This window comes from Oncorhynchus mykiss, chromosome 2, assembly GCF_013265735.2.
Source record: "Oncorhynchus mykiss isolate Arlee chromosome 2, USDA_OmykA_1.1, whole genome shotgun sequence".
Taxonomy (NCBI): Eukaryota; Metazoa; Chordata; class Actinopteri; order Salmoniformes; family Salmonidae; genus Oncorhynchus; species Oncorhynchus mykiss.
This window is the reverse complement of record NC_048566.1, coordinates 41,293,973-41,311,965: the sequence shown is the minus strand read 5'-3', so window position 1 is coordinate 41,311,965 and position 17,993 is coordinate 41,293,973. Positions and strand designations below refer to the sequence as shown.

Below are 17,993 nucleotides of genomic sequence, written 5' to 3'. Positions count from 1 at the left end.
GGTTTTCAAAATGGATTTTCTAGCAAAATGGGATATTAATGGATGGAAGACCAACACCTGCGCTTAGGGACTTACATCAAAGCTAGGGAGAAAATAACATGATCATTTCAACCTGAATGGTATCAAAAGAAAGACTGGCTCTGTGGCTGCGATGCTAGCAGCCGACTACTGCTTCCCCTGCCTGCTGTTCTCCACCAGCGACAGCGTATTACATGCACTGCATCTTTAAACACAAACAAATATACTGTATCCATGTAAAACATGAATGGTTTTGAGATGTCATATGCAGTGTTGTGTTTTTTTTTGATGACGCATTCCTGTCCGCCCAGACAATTGAGAGCAGGGCATGAGGGATAGTTGATGGTTTCCATTCATGGGATCCATGATAAAAGATAAACAACACAGTCCTGAAGAACTTATGTGAAAATCGGCAGTTGACGTGGTTGAAGACCATGTTGTCTTGTGTTCACCAGTTCACCACTTTTTACTATAAAAAGGAGAGGCAGGATGCTCTTTATGGTGAGTTAGTTTTTTTCCTCTATGAGGGAACTGTAGTTTGTTTTTTCACACACTCATGACAGAGGTGAGGAATCGTTATCGTCATGTCCAACGATATCCTGGATGAGATGGAAAGTCTGTCCTGCAGCCCGGATCTTTTGACCTGTCCAACAACAGTCATGGTATTTCTCACTGGGAGCAGGTGATTGGACAACTTTCCGTAATCTAGTTGTCTTAGCCAATATTCTTTGCAATGCATAGGGAATCGTTGCAAAACATCCTCATATACTATTCCCATCACCCCAAAAATTATTTGTTTATGTAATCACTCAATTTTAAGCAGATATGAGCAAAACTGACAGGACATTAACTAGGCTCCAATAGTACATTTAGCCAGATTCAAATCAGTCTAGAAGAGTGGGGAATGCATGTTTTGATTTAAATCAAACTAAGCAGGAACAATGTTATATTTCCACAATGCGGATTTGATTGAATTCCAATCCAAATGTCTACGGTAATGCCATTGGTTCCTGCTCTTTGCAGTGAACATGCACCCTTCAATTTAAATCAAACTGAGCAGGAACAAATGTTATATTCAACAATGCAAATTTGATTGAGGGACAGAAGATGGCCCTAAGTGATGCCTCAACAGGAATAGGCCCCATCTGCTCTCCTAGCATGCTTCTTTTCAACTGTGGGCATTCACTTCAAACGTTTCACTTGCGTTTGCATATGAGAATATCTTGAATAGGAAAAAATGATGAATTTCTGCTATCTAGGCATGGTTTCTTATCAACCCAGAAACTCATAACCCGCTCAACCACCATTTGGTACTAAAATAATGTCTGTTTGCTATCTAGGCATGATTCGTCATCAACCCAGAAACCCATAAATTACAATTCGGTACTAAAATGAGTAAAACAGAATAATCTCATTTTATCATGTGCTGGATTTGCAAATAATCAGATCTTAAAAATAAACTGGATAAAAACACTCATTAGAAATAACTTTGGTTTTAAATTCCCAATGTTATATTAGAAAAGTGTGGTGGTCTTAACTTTTGCTCTCGTCATATTAAAATGTAAAACATTTTCATAAAGCCCTTGAATCCTGAGAAATTGCTTTCAAGTACAATTTCTGTAATCAAGCCTGACACTTGTATTATTAACAATAATCAATATGTGCTGTTTAGAAATAAAACCATGTACAGTGCCTTGCGAAAGTATTCGGCCCCCTTGAACTTTGCGACCTTTTGCCACATTTCAGGCTTCAAACATAAAGATATAAAACTGTATTTTTTTTTGTGAAGAATCAACAACAAGTGGGACACAATCATGAAGTGGAACGACATTTATTGGATATTTCAAACTTTTTTAACAAATCAAAAACTGAAAAATTGGGCGTGCAAAATTATTCAGCCCCCTTAAGTTACTACTTTGTAGCGCCACCTTTTGCTGCGATTACAGCTGTAAGTCGCTTGGGGTATGTCTCTATCAGTTTTGCACATCGAGAGGCTAAAATGTTTTCCCATTCCTCCTTGCAAAACAGCTCGAGCTCAGTGAGGTTGGATGGAGAGCATTTGTGAACAGCAGTTTTCAGTTCTTTCCACAGATTCTCGATTGGATTCAGGTCTGGACTTTGACTTGGCCATTCTAACACCTGGATATGTTTATTTTTGAACCATTCCATTGTAGATTTTGCTTTATGTTTTGGATCATTGTCTTGTTGGAAGACAAATCTCCGTCCCAGTCTCAGGTCTTTTGCAGACTCCATCAGGTTTTCTTCCAGAATGGTCCTGTATTTGGCTCCATCCATCTTCCCATCAATTTTAACCATCTTCCCTGTCCCTGCTGAAGAAAAGCAGGCCCAAACCATGGGATGGTGTGTTCAGGGTGAGTTGCTTTTAAGCCAAACATAACGTTTTGCATTATTGCCAAAAAGTTCGATTTTGGTTTCATCTGACCAGAGCACCTTCTTCCACATGTTTGGTGTGTCTCCCAGGTGGCTTGTGGCAAACTTTAAACAACACTTTTTATGGATATCTTTAAGAAATGGCTTTCTTCTTGCCACTCTTCCATAAAGGCCAGATTTGTGCAATATATGACTGATTGTTGTCCTATGGACAGAGTCTCCCACCTCAGCTGTAGATTTCTGCAGTTCATCCAGAGTGATCATGGGCCTCTTGGCTGCATTTCTGATCAGTCTTCTCCTTGTATGAGCTGAAAGTTTAGAGGGACGGCCAGGTCTTGGTAGATTTGCAGTGGTCTGATACTCCTTCCATTTCAATATTATCGCTTGCACAGTGCTCCTTGGGATGTTTAAAGCTTGGGAAATCTTTTTGTATCCAAATCCGGCTTTAAACTTCTTCACAACAGTATCTCGGACCTGCCTGGTGTGTTCCTTGTTCTTCATGATGCTCTCTGCGCTTTTAACGGACCTCTGAGACTATCACAGTACAGGTGCATTTATACGGAGACTTGATTACACACAGGTGGATTGTATTTATCATCATTAGTCATTTAGGTCAACATTGGATCATTCAGAGATCCTCACTGAACTTCTGGAGAGAGTTTGCTGCACTGAAAGTAAAGGGGCTGAATAATTTTGCACGCCCAATTTTTCAGTTTTTGATTTGTTAAAAAAGTTTGAAATATCCAATAAATGTCGTTCCACTTCATGATTGTGTCCCACTTGTTGTTGATTCTTCACAAAAAAATACAGTTTTATATCTTTATGTTTGAAGCCTGAAATGTGGCAAAAGGTCGCAAAGTTCAAGGGGGCCGAATACTTTCGCAAGGCACTGTATTTAACGGACTGGATGGACAAGGTAATTTGTATCAATCTCTCCCCTTGTTCAATCAACAAAATATATGGGAGGAAAAATCATGGTGCCTTCAGAAACTATTCACACCCCTTTCTCTGACGACGACCTCATGTCTGAAGGAGACGACACCGGCGAGGGTAAAAAAACACACGCCCTGTTAAGAACTCTTTTTTTATATATATATTGACTTTCAATTAAAATATTCACACCCCTTGAAATCTACACTGGAATTGCTTACCAAGACGACACTGAATGTTCCTGAGTGGCCTAGTCTAGCAATGATTTTTAATTTTTTTATTCTCTCAAGTTGTTTGTGTTTTTATAATGATGTGCAAATACTGTACAATCCAGCTGTGCAAAGCTCTTAGAGACTTACCCATTAAGACTCTTTTTAAAATCACTGCCTAAGGTGATTCTAACATGTATTGACTCTGGTGGATGGATACTCATGTAATCAAGCTATATTAGTGTTCTATTATTCATAATTATTTTACAAATTTACACATTGTTCTTCCACTGACATTACAGATTACTTTGTGTAGATAATTGGCAAAAATTACAATTAAATACATTTGAATCCCACCTTGTAACAACAAAATGTGTAAAAAGTCAAGGGGTGTGAATACTTTCTGAAGGCACTTTCAGTAACATATCTATTAGTTAACTCTGTGATGGCAGATGACTCAACAAGGAAAGGGGGAGTTAAACTCCATAAAGGTTTACAGCTAACACTGTGTTCATCTATAGTGAGTTTTTTTACCCTCCATTATTCCAACACTGCTCAGCAAATGTTTTTTTTCCAAAGTACAGACAAATGGGATAATATTTTTGGCCAAATAAAAATATTTTCACATTTGGCAATGGGGGGTGACGACGTAGAAATGACTGTGGGAGATGGGTTGAGGTCGCTGGGTGTGTGTGGCAGCTGTCGGTAGTTCACTTACCCAAGCCAAATCATCCCGACTGCAGTCCAGCGCAGCGATCATCACCTGCTCATAAATTATCCATACTGGGCACAGGAGAAAAAGCACTGTTTTAATATTCCAGTACAGTGTCAGGCGGGAACATCAAAACATGATCAATTGACATAGAACTAATACTGTATTAACAGTCTGACTAACAAAGTGCTTTCGTATTTTTCTACTGGATCATAGGAAGGACAGGAGCTGGCCCTAAGTGATGCCTCAACAGGAATAGGGATTTAGGCCCAATCTGCTCTCCAAAAGCATGCTTCTTTTCAACTGTGGGCATTCACTTCAAACTTTTCACTTTCATTTGCATATCACAATATCTTGAACAGGGAAAATGTCTGCCTGCTATCTAGTCATGGTTTCCTATCAACCCAGACACTCATAACACCACTCAGTCCTAAAATAATGTCTGCTATCTAGCCCTTGAATCCTGGGGAATTGCTTTCAAGTAGAGGTCGACCGATTAAATCGGAATGGCCGATAAATTAGGGCCGATTTCAAGCTTTCATAACAATCGGTAATCTGCATTTTTGGACACCGATTGTGGCCGACTACATTGCACTCCACAAGGAGAATGCGTGGCAGGCTGACTATCTGTTAAGCGTGTGCAGCAAGAAGCCAAGGTAAGTTGCTAGCTAGCATTAACCTTATCTTGTAAAAAACAATCAATCTTAACATAATCACTAGTTAAACTAGTAATATCATCAACCATGTGTAGTTATCTTGTCCTGTGTTGGATATAGTCGATGCGGTGCCTGTTAATTTCTAATCGAATCACAGCCTACTTCGCCAAACGGGTGATGATTTAACAAGCACATTCGCGAAAAAAAGCCATGTATACAGTGCCTTGCGAAAGTATTCGGCCCCCTTGAACTTTGCGACCTTTTGCCACATTTCAGGCTTCAAACAAAGATATAAAACTGTATTTTTTTGTGAAGAATCAACAACAAGTGGGACACAATCATGAAGTGGAACGACATTTATTGGATATTTCAAACTTTTTTAACAAATCAAAAACTGAAAAATTGGGCGTGCAAAATTATTCAGCCCCATTTACTTTCAGTGCAGCAAACTCTCTCCAGAAGTTCAGTGAGGATCTCTGAATGATCCAATGTTGACCTAAATGACTAATGATGATAAATACAATCCACCTGTGTGTAATCAAGTCTCCGTATAAATGCACCTGCACTGTGATAGTCTCAGAGGTCCGTTAAAAGCGCAGAGAGCATCATGAAGAACAAGGAACACACCAGGCAGGTCCGAGATACTGTTGTGAAGAAGTTTAAAGCCGGATTTAGATACAAAAAGATTTCCCAAGCTTTAAACATCCCAAGGAGCACTGTGCAAGCGATAATATTGAAATGGAAGGGTATCAGACCACTGCAAATCTACCAAGACCTGGCCGTCCCTCTAAACTTTCAGCTCATACAAGGAGAAGACTGATCAGAGATGCAGCCAAGAGGCCCATGATCAATCTGGATGAACTGCAGAGATCTACAGCTGAGGTGGGAGACTCTGTCCATAGGACAACAATCAGTCGTATATTGCACAAATCTGGCCTTTATGGAAGAGTGGCAAGAAGAAAGCCATTTCTTAAAGATATCCATAAAAAGTGTTGTTTAAAGTTTGCCACAAGCCACCTGGGAGACACACCAAACATGTGGAAGAAGGTGCTCTGGTCAGATGAAACCAAAATTGAACCTTTTGGCAACATTGCAAAACGTTATGTTTGGCGTAAAAGCAACACAGTGCTGAACCCTGAACACACCATCCCCACTGTCAAACATGGTGGTGGCAGCATCATGGTTTGGGCCTGCTTTTCTTCAGCAGGGACAGGGAAGATGGTTAAAATTGATGGGAAGATGGATGGAGCCAAATACAGGACCATTCTGGAAGAAAACCTGATGGAGTCTGCAAAAGACCTGAGACTGGGACGGAGATTTGTCTTCCAACAAGACAATGATCCAAAACATAAAGCAAAATCTACAATGGAATGGTTCAAAAATAAACATATCCAGGTGTTAGAATGGCCAAGTCAAAGTCCAGACCTGAATCCAATCGAGAATCTGTGGAAAGAACTGAAAACTGCTGTTCACAAATGCTCTCCATCCAACCTCACTGATCTCGAGCTGTTTTGCAAGGAGGAATGGGAAAAAATGTCAGTCTCTCGATGTGCAAAACTGATAGAGACATACCCCAAGCGACTTACAGCTGTAATCGCAGCAAAAGGTGGCGCTACAAAGTATTAACTTAAGGGGGCTGAATAATTTTGCACGGCCAATTTTTCAGTTTTTGATTTATTAAAAAAGTTTGAAATATCCAATAAATGTCGTTCCACTTCATGATTGTGTCCCACTTGTTGTTGATTCTTCACAAAAAAATACAGTTGTATATCTTTATGTTTGAAGCCTGAAATGTGGCAAAAGGTCGCAAAGTTCAAGGGGGCTGAATACTTTCGCAAGGCACTGTACCTAACCATAAACATCAATGCCTTTCTTTAAAATCAATAGACAAGTATATATTTTTAAACCTGCCTATTTAGTTAATATTGCCTGCTCACATGAATTTATTTTAACTAGGGAAATTGTGTCACTTCTCTTGCGTTCAGTGCAAGCAGAGTCAGGGTACATGCAGCAGTTTGGGCCACCTGGCTAGTTGCGAACTGTGTGAAGACCATTTCTTCCTAACAAAGACCGTAATTAATTTGCCAGAATTGTACATAATTATGACATACCATTGAAGGTTGTGCAATGTAACAGCAATATTTAGACTTAGGGATGCCACCCTTTAAAAAATATATATCTTCATTTAACCAGGTAGGCAAGTTGAGAACAAGTTCTCATTTACAATTGCGACCTGGCCAAGATAAAGCAAAGCAGTTCGACACATACTCCATTTGTAACTCTGTGCTGTTGTAAAACAAACATACAGTCAATAGAAACAAGTCTATATACGATGTGAGCAAATTAGGTGAGATAAGGGAGGTAAAGGCAACAAAAAAAAGGCCATGTGTCAAAGTAAATACAATATAGCAAGTAAATCACTGGAATGGTAGATTTACAGTGGAAGAATGTGCAAAGTAGAAATAAAAATAATGGGGTGCAAAGGAGCAAAATAAATAAATAAAATAAATACAGTAGGGAAAGAGGTAGTTGTTTGGGCTAAATTATAGGTGGGCTATGTACAGGTGCAGTAATCGGTGAGCTGCTCTGACAGTTGGTGCTTAAAACTAGTGAGGGATAAAATTCAATAAAAAATACGGAACGGTTCCGGATTTCACTGAAAGAATAAACGTTTTATTTTCAAATTGATAGTTTCCGGATTTTACCATATTAATGACCTAAGGCTCGTATTTCTGTGTGTTTGTTATATTATAATTAAGTCTATGATTTGATATTTGATAGAGCAGTCTGACTGAGCGATGGTAGGCAGCAGCAGGCTCGTAAGCATTCATTCAAACAGCACTTTCCTGCATTTGCCAGCAGCTCTTCGCTGTGCTTCAAGCATTGAGCTGTTTATGACTTCAAGCCTATCAACTCCCGAAATTAGGCTGGTGTAGCCGATGTGAAATGGCTAGCTAGTTAGCGGGAGGCGTGCTAATAGTGTTTCAATCGGTGACATCACTCGCTGAGACCTTGAAGTAGTTGTTCCCCTTGCTCTGCAAGGGCCGCGGCTTTTGCCGAGCGATGGGTAATGATGCTTCGAGGGTGGCTGTTGTCGATGTGTCCCTGGTTCGAGCCCAGGTAGGGGCGAGGAGAGGGACGGAAGATATACTGTTACACTGGCAATACTAAAGTGCCTATAAGAACATCCAATAGTCAAAGGTATATGAAATACAAATGGTAGAGAGAGAAATAGTCCTATAATTCCTATAATAACTACAACCTAAAACTTGTTACCTGGGAATATTGAAGACTCATGTGAAAAGGAACCACCGCTTTAATATGTTCTTAAGTTCTGAGCAAGGAACTTAAACGTCAACTTTCTTACATGGCAAATATTGCACTTTTACTTTCTTCTCCAACACTTTGTTTTTGCATTATTTAAACCAAATTGAACATGTTTCATCATTTATTTGAGGCTAATTTTTTTTTTTTTTAGGTATTATATTAAGTTAAAAATAAATGTGTTCATTCAGTATTCTTGTATTTGTCATTATTGCAAATAAATAAATGTAAAAAAAATATTTAAAAAATTGACCGATTAATTGGTATCTGCTTTTTTTGGTTCTCCAATAATCGGTGTCGGCGTTGAAAAATCATAATCGGTCGACCTCTAGAATTTCTCTCAATCCTCACTCGTTTTTATTAATAATCAACAATATGTGCAGCATATAAATAAAACCATGTATTTACAGGACTGGATGGAGAAGGGAAAATCTCTCCCGTGTATGTTATATGCAGTTCAAAACAACAACAACAAAAAGTTATATTAAGCTTAATTTAGAGAATCAATCATGGTGAAAGACCACTGACCATCTTAAGGCTTTATAGATCAAATTCTGCTGGTATTCTAAGATTTCGTTCTTCATAGAAAATGTTCTAAACATCATAAGATGTCCATATAAAAGACAGTGTTACGCAGCCCTTTCCTAAAACACAGAGAAAGAAAGCTTACACAGCTGTTATCCAGGGCAACAGAATATTATGTCATTTCCCCCCACTTCGCTGTGATACCCCTAACCAGTTACGGTGCGACGCCTTATTCACAACGGTTATCAACATTGCCCGATACATTTCATCCAGTGGTTTTAAAATAAAGAGGAAATGTTTATTGAAGTGCTTATTCAATCAATCAACTGTAACAGTAAAAGACAGTGATTAATAATAGGCTTGGCTAATGGATCCAATTAATGGAATTAATGCTAAATGTCTGTTTTGACAAGCACGCCAGACGTCCTCTGCCAAATGCTGTCTAACTGTAAACTGAGAAAGGACAATAAAACCCAACAAGAACACTGATATGCCAAAACAAACAAAACGCCTGAAGTTTCTTGCCTTTTTATGATTCCAACTCTTGTTTGATAATTGCCATCTTGTTTCACAGCCAATTTAAGAACTGGTTTCAATAAAACCGGGGCATGTTAAGTGTTTACCCTGCTCTATAAAGACTAATGAATGAATCATAATGAGTACAAGGAAAATAGACTTTCACAGAGTCGTTCAGCAAGACTACATAGTGAGATACTAGCAGGCTTTCACATAGCCAAAATGCAAACCTGAGTGCACCGCTACCAACCATCACATATGGGTTATTTTTTTAATCAAGAAAAGGCTTACCAAGCTTCTGCATCATTCAATTTAAAAAAAGTTGAGTCACATTGGTAAGCCTACTAAAAATACTGAATAGGCCTAGACTTCTGAGAACTGAGACACATTAAAGCTGGAGGTGAATAAGGTGAAACACCACTGTTCGACCCAGCGTCTTATCATTTTTGTTTTGTTGATGAAACGGAGGAATGTTCATCATCATCGCAAAAAAAAAACAAAAAAAAACACAGTACATATTCTGCAGAGGGGTATACTACAAAGTAGGATCAAGGAGTTAGCTAACTAGCCTAAATATTTGGATAACTTAACATTTTTAGAAAGAAACTTAAAAATGGGCATGGTCTAATTGATTCAATGGACAAAAACACAAGTTTGGCTTTTTTAATGAACAAGAAATGTGTCATTTTTGGTTGCTTTTCAATGATAGCTGGCTCACTTATTGATCCTGCTTTGCAGTATACCCCTCTGTTCTAACAGTGTCTCAAGTGACTATTTGTTGTTATAACCCAAACGAATGTGGCGGTTTCAAACGGATTACAGCTTTAAAGATACTAGCCTATACTGTTTGCCTTGAGGTGGAAATTTATTATTTTGGATTAAAAACAACAACTTGAGGCTACACTAGTGCCTTCTAAGTAGTCATACCCCTTGAATTACACATTTTATTAGTCTGAATTCAAAATTGACTAAATAGATTTTTCTCCTCACCTATCTACACACAATACCCCATAATGACAAAGTGAAAACATGTTTTTAGAAATTCTTGAAATGTATTGAAAAATAAATACAGAAAGCGCTATAGGCTACAGTCAAAGACAGCAGAATGATTTTTTTTGACAGGGGGTGCAGAATTTTGTTTTGCCTGATTTTCAACATTTTGGTTGGCCATTTGTTAATCAACTTGTCTATAATTAGATACATGTAGCTTCTCCTTTGTCATTTTATGTTGCCCGAGAAGACTAAATAAACCCTTGCTCAACAGAATAATGTAATAGATCGATAGAATTAATGCTTCAATCTAGTTGACATCAGTCAAGTTCTCTCTGTCATTCACGGAACAAATACATTTCGGGACTGGGGAGAAAATAGAATGTTAAAAAAATAAAACTAACGCTAAATGTCCAAATGACATCAGTTTGACTGGATGTAAGGAAAAAGAAAGCTGTGAAAAAGACTTAAGATTTCAGTTCAGCTTTGGTGCATATTTTATGTGATTGAAATACTATCAGCTTTTATGATAAAGACAGCACCTCTACAGATGGTATATAATTGAGCATTGCATTCTCTCAAGACAGAGAAATAAATAAATCATATTTCTCACTCCTGTTCCCAAGTTCAAATTTTGCCTACATTTGGTGTATAATTGTACAGCAAGAAATGCTTAATTCTGTACGCGTTATTAATAAGGTTATGTGGTGAGGTTATAGACTTACAGTCAGTGTCCAGATTTCAGTTTCCATTCAACACATTTAAACAGTAGACCCAGGAGTCACTAGTGCGAGATGAGACAAGGATATCCCTGCCAGCTAAACCTTCCCTAACCCTGACGACGCTGGGATAATTGTGCGTTGCCCCATGGACCTCCCGGTTGCGGCCGGCTGCGACAGAGCCTGGGCTCGAACCCAGACTCTCTGGTGTCACAGCTAGCACTGCCATAGACCACTGCGCCACCTGGGAGGCCCCAGCTTGCTATCATTGACAGAAAAATGAACTCCCAAGTTTATCAAGACATTTTGCAGGAGAACGTAGTGCTATCTGTCCGACAATTGAAGCTCAACAGAAGTTGGGTGATGCAACAGGACAACGACCCAAAACAGAATGGCTTCAAAAGAAAATATGCCTTCTGGAGTGGCCCAACACGATTGAGACGCTGCGGCATGACCTCAAGAAAGCGGTTCACACCAGACACCCCAAGAATATTGCTGAACTGAAACAGTTTTGCAAAGAGGAATGGTCCAAAATTCCTCCTGACCATTGTGCAGGTCTGATCCACAACTACAGAAAACATTTGATTGAGGTTATTGCTGCCATAGGAGGGTCAACCCGTTATTAAATCCAAGGGTTGACATACTTTTCCCACCCTACACTGTGAATGTTTACACGGTGTGTTCAATAAAGACATGAAAACGTATAATTGTTGGTGTGTTCTTAGTCTAAGCAGACTGTGTTTGGATTGTTATGAATTAGATGATCAGATCAAATTCTATGACCAATGGTTCACATACTTTTCCTTGCCACTGAATGTGACTTGTTAAGCAAACTTGTATTCCTGAACTTATTTAGGCTTGCCATAGCAAAGGGGCTGAATACTTATTGACTCAAGGCATTTCAGCCTTTTTTGAAAAACATAATTCCACTTTCACATTTTGGGTTACTATGTGTAGGCCAGTGACCAAAAATCTCATTTGATTCCATTTTAAATTCAGACTGTAAAACAACAAAAAGTGGAAAAAGTCAAGGGGTGTGAATACTTTCTGAAGCCACTGTATTGAGGCACCAACTGCCCCAGTTCTGGACCACAAATTGATTTTCACAAACAAATCGATCAAATTACATGAGAAATGTATCAATATTGTGGCATTTTGGGTGGGAAGTATAAGCTTTCCGAGGTGAGAACTAGGCATTCAAAGTGCCAGAGACAGACACGTTACCAATGCTCCAAAAAGAGCTACAAGAAGAAGTGCATGACTCCAACACCATCATTACGTTTGCTGATGAAAACAGTGGTTAAGGGCGCTGTACTGCCGCGCCAGCTGTGCCATCAGAGACTCTGGGTTCGCGCCCAGGCTCTGTTGTAACCGGCAGCGACCGGGAGGTCCGTGGGGCGACGCACAATTGGCCTAGCGTCGTCCGGGTTAGGGAGGGCTTGGCCGGTAGGGATGTCCTTGTCTCATCGCGCACCAGACACCTGTGGCGGGCCGGGCGCAGTGCGCGCTAACCAAGGTTGCCAGGTGCGCGGTGTTTCCTCCGACACATTGGTGCAGCTGGCTTCCGGGTTGGATGCGCGCTGTGTTAATAAACAGTGCGGCTTGGTTGGGTTGTGTATCGGAGGACGCAGGACTTTCAACCTTAGTCTCTCCCGAGCCCGTACGGAAGTTGTAGCGATGAGACAAGATAGTAGCTACTAAAAACAATTGGATACCACGAAATCGGGGAGAAAAATAGGTAAAAATTCAACAACAAAAAATAAAACAGTGGTAGGCCTGATCACCGTACTCCTTGATTCCATACTGAATTAATCAATCATTGGACAACCAGTCACTTCCTTGCTTTCATGAGCAGAGAACTGTGACAAGACCAAATCAGTCATAGGCCTACTGTACAACCTGTTCTAGCAATCATGTTGCAGTGAAACCTCAATATTAAAACTAGATTGCAGTATTTGCATGTTTTCTGCCAGACTGAGAATACAGTCTATTAATTAATTTCCCCTTCTGCCACTAAATGTTGTCTATATTGAACATGCTGCCTGACTGTAAATGTTGGCTTTGTGTATGTCTTTGATGCCTGAAAACACTATACGTCTAGGCTACATCAAAGTTTAAATCCTTCCTATTATAATCCTCCTTTTTCTTCAATTAATAAAATAAATGAAGAATGAAACCAAATTGACAAATCAAGTCCTTGTCTCCCAAACATCTTGTGATGGATGGCTAGTGTTGTGGATCATTGTGTACAAACAGATTCTGCCTACTACAACAGCACTATAAATTGTTCTGCTGTGACTCTTGATTTAATGCATATGTACTTACTGTCATCTCCAAGTTTGGACGCATGCTCATTTATCAATTCTTCACCAACATCCACGATTTGCTCACTGTTTCTGTGGTTATCCTCCCTCCACTTCCGCAGCTTGTCTCTCATTTCTGTGAACACAATTATCAAAACGTTTCTCAGGATTCAGGCAATATAAAAATGACATGCTTTCCTATAACATCATATTGAATCAGGTAGAGAGCGCGCACACACACACGAGAGTGAGCAGCACACCATCAGCCCCTGGAGCAATTGGGTTAACTTGCTCAATAGCACAAAGGTAGTGGATGGTAATGATCCTGACCCAGCAGCCTTCTACTCTAGTATGCAGTTCAGTGCACACTTTTTCTGGTTACTGGTCCACCTCTCTAAAAATCTGGGCTACCTACTGGTTCCTGACATACAGTGTCATCAGAAAGTATTTCATGAGTTTCATGAGTGTTTCTGGGTAAGCCTATAGAGCTTTGCACACCTGGACTGTTCAATTAGTTTGGCTGAGATAATGGATGGGCTGGACATGCCGGGAGATGAGTTTGGATTGGTCGGCCATGTAGCATGCTTCTGTCTATAACGTGAGCTGTGACAGTCCTCTCTACCGTGCCGTTTTTGAAAGATATAACATTTGCCATCGAGAACTACAAAAGTTTTGCTACTTTTCTCAACAACATTGATGACCCAAATTTAGCAGGCGCTATCGACAGATCAGTTGGATACTTTCTGCACACGCCAGTCAGTTTGAACCGGAGTGACTTGACACAACGCTGACCGAACAAGGGGTGTGTTCGTAAATTTACTCTGGCTATCCATTCCGACAGAATAACTGATGAATTTACGAACGCTCAACACCCGTTGAATATGGCCGGTGTCAGTAAACGTTGGTAAAACGTCAGTAAACGCTGGTGAAGCACAATTAAAATTGTTGCCAGCAGCACAGTTACCAACGCTTTCGATAACATCCAAACCAGGTCTGCTAGGGCAAGTAAAATGGTCAGAGTGAGATTCTCATTTGTGTCTGGAAGTAGCCAACGTTAGCTTGGGTGCTTGACTGCCGTTGTGAGGTCAGAACGCTCGGAGCAACCCTACTCAGTCAGAGTGTCCAGTGTACGCCCTGAACGTTCCAATAGCGAAACGCTCTGAAATTACAAACAGAAATTCTGACAACGCTTTAGCTCCATTCTGTTTCTTTTTATCCTGAAAAACTACCCAGTCCTTAACGATTACAAGCATACTCATAACATGCTGCTGCACAACAATGCTTTAAAGTATGGTTCGTGGTACTCAGTAATCTGTTGTATTGGATTTGCCTCAAACATAACACTTTGAATTCAGGACAAGAAGTTAATTACTGTGCCACATTTATTGCAGTATTACTTTACATTAGTTTTTTTTCTGTGAGCTCAATGCGCACATCGCACAGTTTCTCTAGAGATACATCGGATCATGCCCGAACTGTGTGATGTAGTAGGAAGTTGTAGTTTCCAACAGGCCCATATTCTACATAGTTTAGCGTATTAAAAGTGGTAATTAACAACAATGACCATAATCCATTGTGCATCTACTTGTCCGGTTAGTTTATTTTCTGCCTGCTACGGAAGACAGAAGAATGTGCGATTGTGATAAAGCGCAGTTGCTCCTTTGTGAGTTCTCTAACTGATAATACATGATCTAAGTGATTGATAGCTGGTATTCAGCTGTCATAAAAGTATGCCTTATTTACTTTGAAGTACAAAAAAACATATTTTGTCAGACAGCATAGGCAGCAGCTCTATAAAGATGAGATGAATTGAAAATAAATAAAGTCATCAAATAAAACAAATGTAAAATACACAACTGAAATATTTTAAGTAATGTAATGTGAATAAATAGTTCATATGTGGTAAGCAGTAATGGGCAGTCACTACCATCATGGGAGTTGTATTAATTGTTTTATTCTGTGTTACAGAATTCAACCCACATAATGCATAATGATTTTAAAGTCTAAAACAAACAAAACCGGAATGTGATCATTTTTTAATAATCAAACTCAAAAAGCCCTAATCGTTCAGCACTACGAACAGGATGGATGTTTTGGAATATTTTTGTCATTCTGTACAGGCTTCCTTCTTTTCACTGTCAATTAGGTTAGTATTGTGGAGTAATTAAAATGTTATTGATCCATCCTGTTCTCTCCTATCACAGCCATTAAACTCTGTTTTAAAGTCACCATGCTCAAATGGATATTCAATATCTGCTTTTTACCCATCAACCAATAGGATCCCTTATTTGCGAGGCATTGGGAAACCTCCCAGGTCTTTGTGGTTGAATCTGTAAGACAATTGTATGTGTGGGGTACAGAGATGAGGTAGTAATTAAAATTTTTAAAAATCCTGAGGTATTGTGTGAATTTTAAATTCAGGCTGTAACAAAATGTGGAGAAAGTCATATACTTTCTGAAGGCACTGTATATACATGTAAAACAAAGCTCATTAGCAATGTATATAAATATCTACCTAGCAAGCAAGCTTAAGTAAACTCTGGAAAACTTGCATAACAATGCCCTGTCCTTCCGTGTCAACACGCAGGCTTTGATTTTAGCTAGCTAGTAATAGTAGTAGCTATCTATTAGTAGTAGGGACATCACACTTCCAGCCTGCTGCACAGACCCTATGGACACAGTGGCTGGTTAAATTGTGCTTAGGAGCATTTTTTTACATAAAAAAATGGTAGTGAGAAATGTGATTTTTTTTTATCTGAGTTTCCATGATGTGGACAGTATGCATTACTGCTAGGGGTAATCAAGGAACAGAAACCGGAAAATAACTACATTTAGTTAAGTGCGGATGTTGCCTGTAATCCATGGCTTCTTGTTGGGGTATGTACTAGGGATGCACGATATATCGTAAGCATTTCGGTATCGGCCCAATGTCTAGTTTAACATCGATGTGCATACCTATATAACGTAGGTAGATGAGGGCCTTGTCGGGTGTCAGGAGTAAATCCCTCACGTCCGACTTGTTAAATAAAAAAGTATTTATATACACAAGGTGAGTAATCGCTGTCCTGATTTCTAGAAGCCCTTTTCGTCATGAGACAGTGGCAGAGACAGTAAGTACAAAATAAGTTACAAATAACGCACGTCAAGGATAATTAATACTTTCCAAAGGCAACTTAACACTGTTCCTGCATATTGATTTGGACACTTTAAAGCAGTATTTTGGCAAAGTACTAATTATCAATATCTCTAGTCAACAGGAAGCAGGTACAGCATAATTGTAAATGTCATTTTTAGTTACACAAATTACATTTACAACATTAATTTCCAATGGCATTGTACTTAGCTTATCAGTTAACTGTTGAAAGATTACAAAAACGTGCTGTGATTTACTTTGATGATGGACAAGAATCACCAAAACAGGTTTTCCCTGCATATTAGTAGTATCCATTGCAAGACCGTGTATTTTAGCAAGCCATCTAATGAGGCAGAACCATGACAGCAGGTAGCTAGCTAGCTAACTTAGTTATAATCAGCTGACAGACGTTAGGTACCTAGGCTGGCTAGCTAACTTAGCCTGCTGTGCAATCCTTGTAAACTCACACATGCTGTGGACTGTTAGCTACGACAATGGGATACAACATGACAACAATAACAGATTAATCAATGCTTAACGTTAGCTATCTAACGTTGCTAAAAAAATAAAAAAATAGGCAGAAATAATGTGCTAGCCAAGTGGCTCTCGTGTTAGCAAGCTGCGCTAACAAGTTAGCAGTTGGCTTGATGAGATGGACATACACAGCTACATCCCTTGAACGATAGTTAAAATGCACTACGTCGAATTATACAAGGATTTAACAGTACACTTTCAGTCATACAGTACATTAAAACGTTTAATCGTCTGTGTTTACCTTCCCAAGTTACATCGTACATTTCTGATACCGACGCCATCTTTCTTGGCAGCACAGGTTCAGCGTCATTGAACTGGGTGTGGCTTGTTTATTTTGCTCACTGAACCTTTACTCTAAATAGTGTAAAAACAATTGATCATTCAATCTACGTACAAGCTCGAGAATAGTCAAACATATTTTTGAGACATGTTCAATGTATTTTATTCATTTCTATGGACTTTAATATTTCTGCTGTTTCTATTGTTTTGTCTGCTATTAACATGAGTGTAATGTGATTGAGTGGTGGGGTGTAAACTGTCAGTTTTTATTGAAATGAGTAGATTCATGAAAGTCAAATAATTTATGATGAAGGGGAATGGTAAGAGAGAAGGACAAAATGTTACTTTATGCATGTCTTGCTCACATGCCATCTTCAAACTGCTGTGTGTAATTGAGCAGGCAAGGCTATCATGGATGTTTCCTTTGAGGCAACTGTTCAATCATTGGGGTAATTGAATCCTACTATCTGATGCATAGATACATCAGGTCCCTGTCTATTTAATTTAACAATTGACACTCAGAATCAGACCACAGTTTCAACACTTCCAAAATATCACTTTAATCCCTGTGGAGAGGATCATAACAGACTGTTTAGCATAAGAGTTATTACAGAGCTGGATGTAGGACCAGATGTAAACAAAAGCAATGTATGCACTTGCTCTGACCCTTTCCCCCATCATACACAGGTACTAGATCTGACAGCGCTGATTAACACACTGCCTCCAGTTATTATTTATGTAACTGGGCCTAAAA

General features: G+C 39.3%; 1 protein-coding gene across 2 annotated transcripts in view; it reads right to left on the bottom strand.

Moving 5' to 3' along the window:
• LOC110489815 (ER membrane protein complex subunit 2) overlaps positions 1-17,285 on the bottom strand; it is a 60,520-nt gene extending 43,235 nt beyond the window's left edge. Inside the window, exons 1-3 of one of the 2 annotated variants that reach the window (XM_036948451.1) lie at positions 17,202-17,285; positions 13,316-13,429; positions 4,267-4,331 (exon numbers count right to left, since the gene is read on the bottom strand). In XM_036948451.1, the coding sequence (XP_036804346.1) occupies positions 4,267-4,331; positions 13,316-13,429; positions 17,202-17,241 (219 nt within the window). In that variant the 5' untranslated portion in view covers positions 17,242-17,285. Of the gene's footprint in view, positions 1-4,266; positions 4,332-13,315; positions 13,430-15,557; positions 15,577-17,201 lie in introns of those variants that run through there. The other variant, XM_036948460.1, reaches the window with a different exon arrangement.
• Between the last annotated feature and the right edge of the window lie 708 nt (positions 17,286-17,993).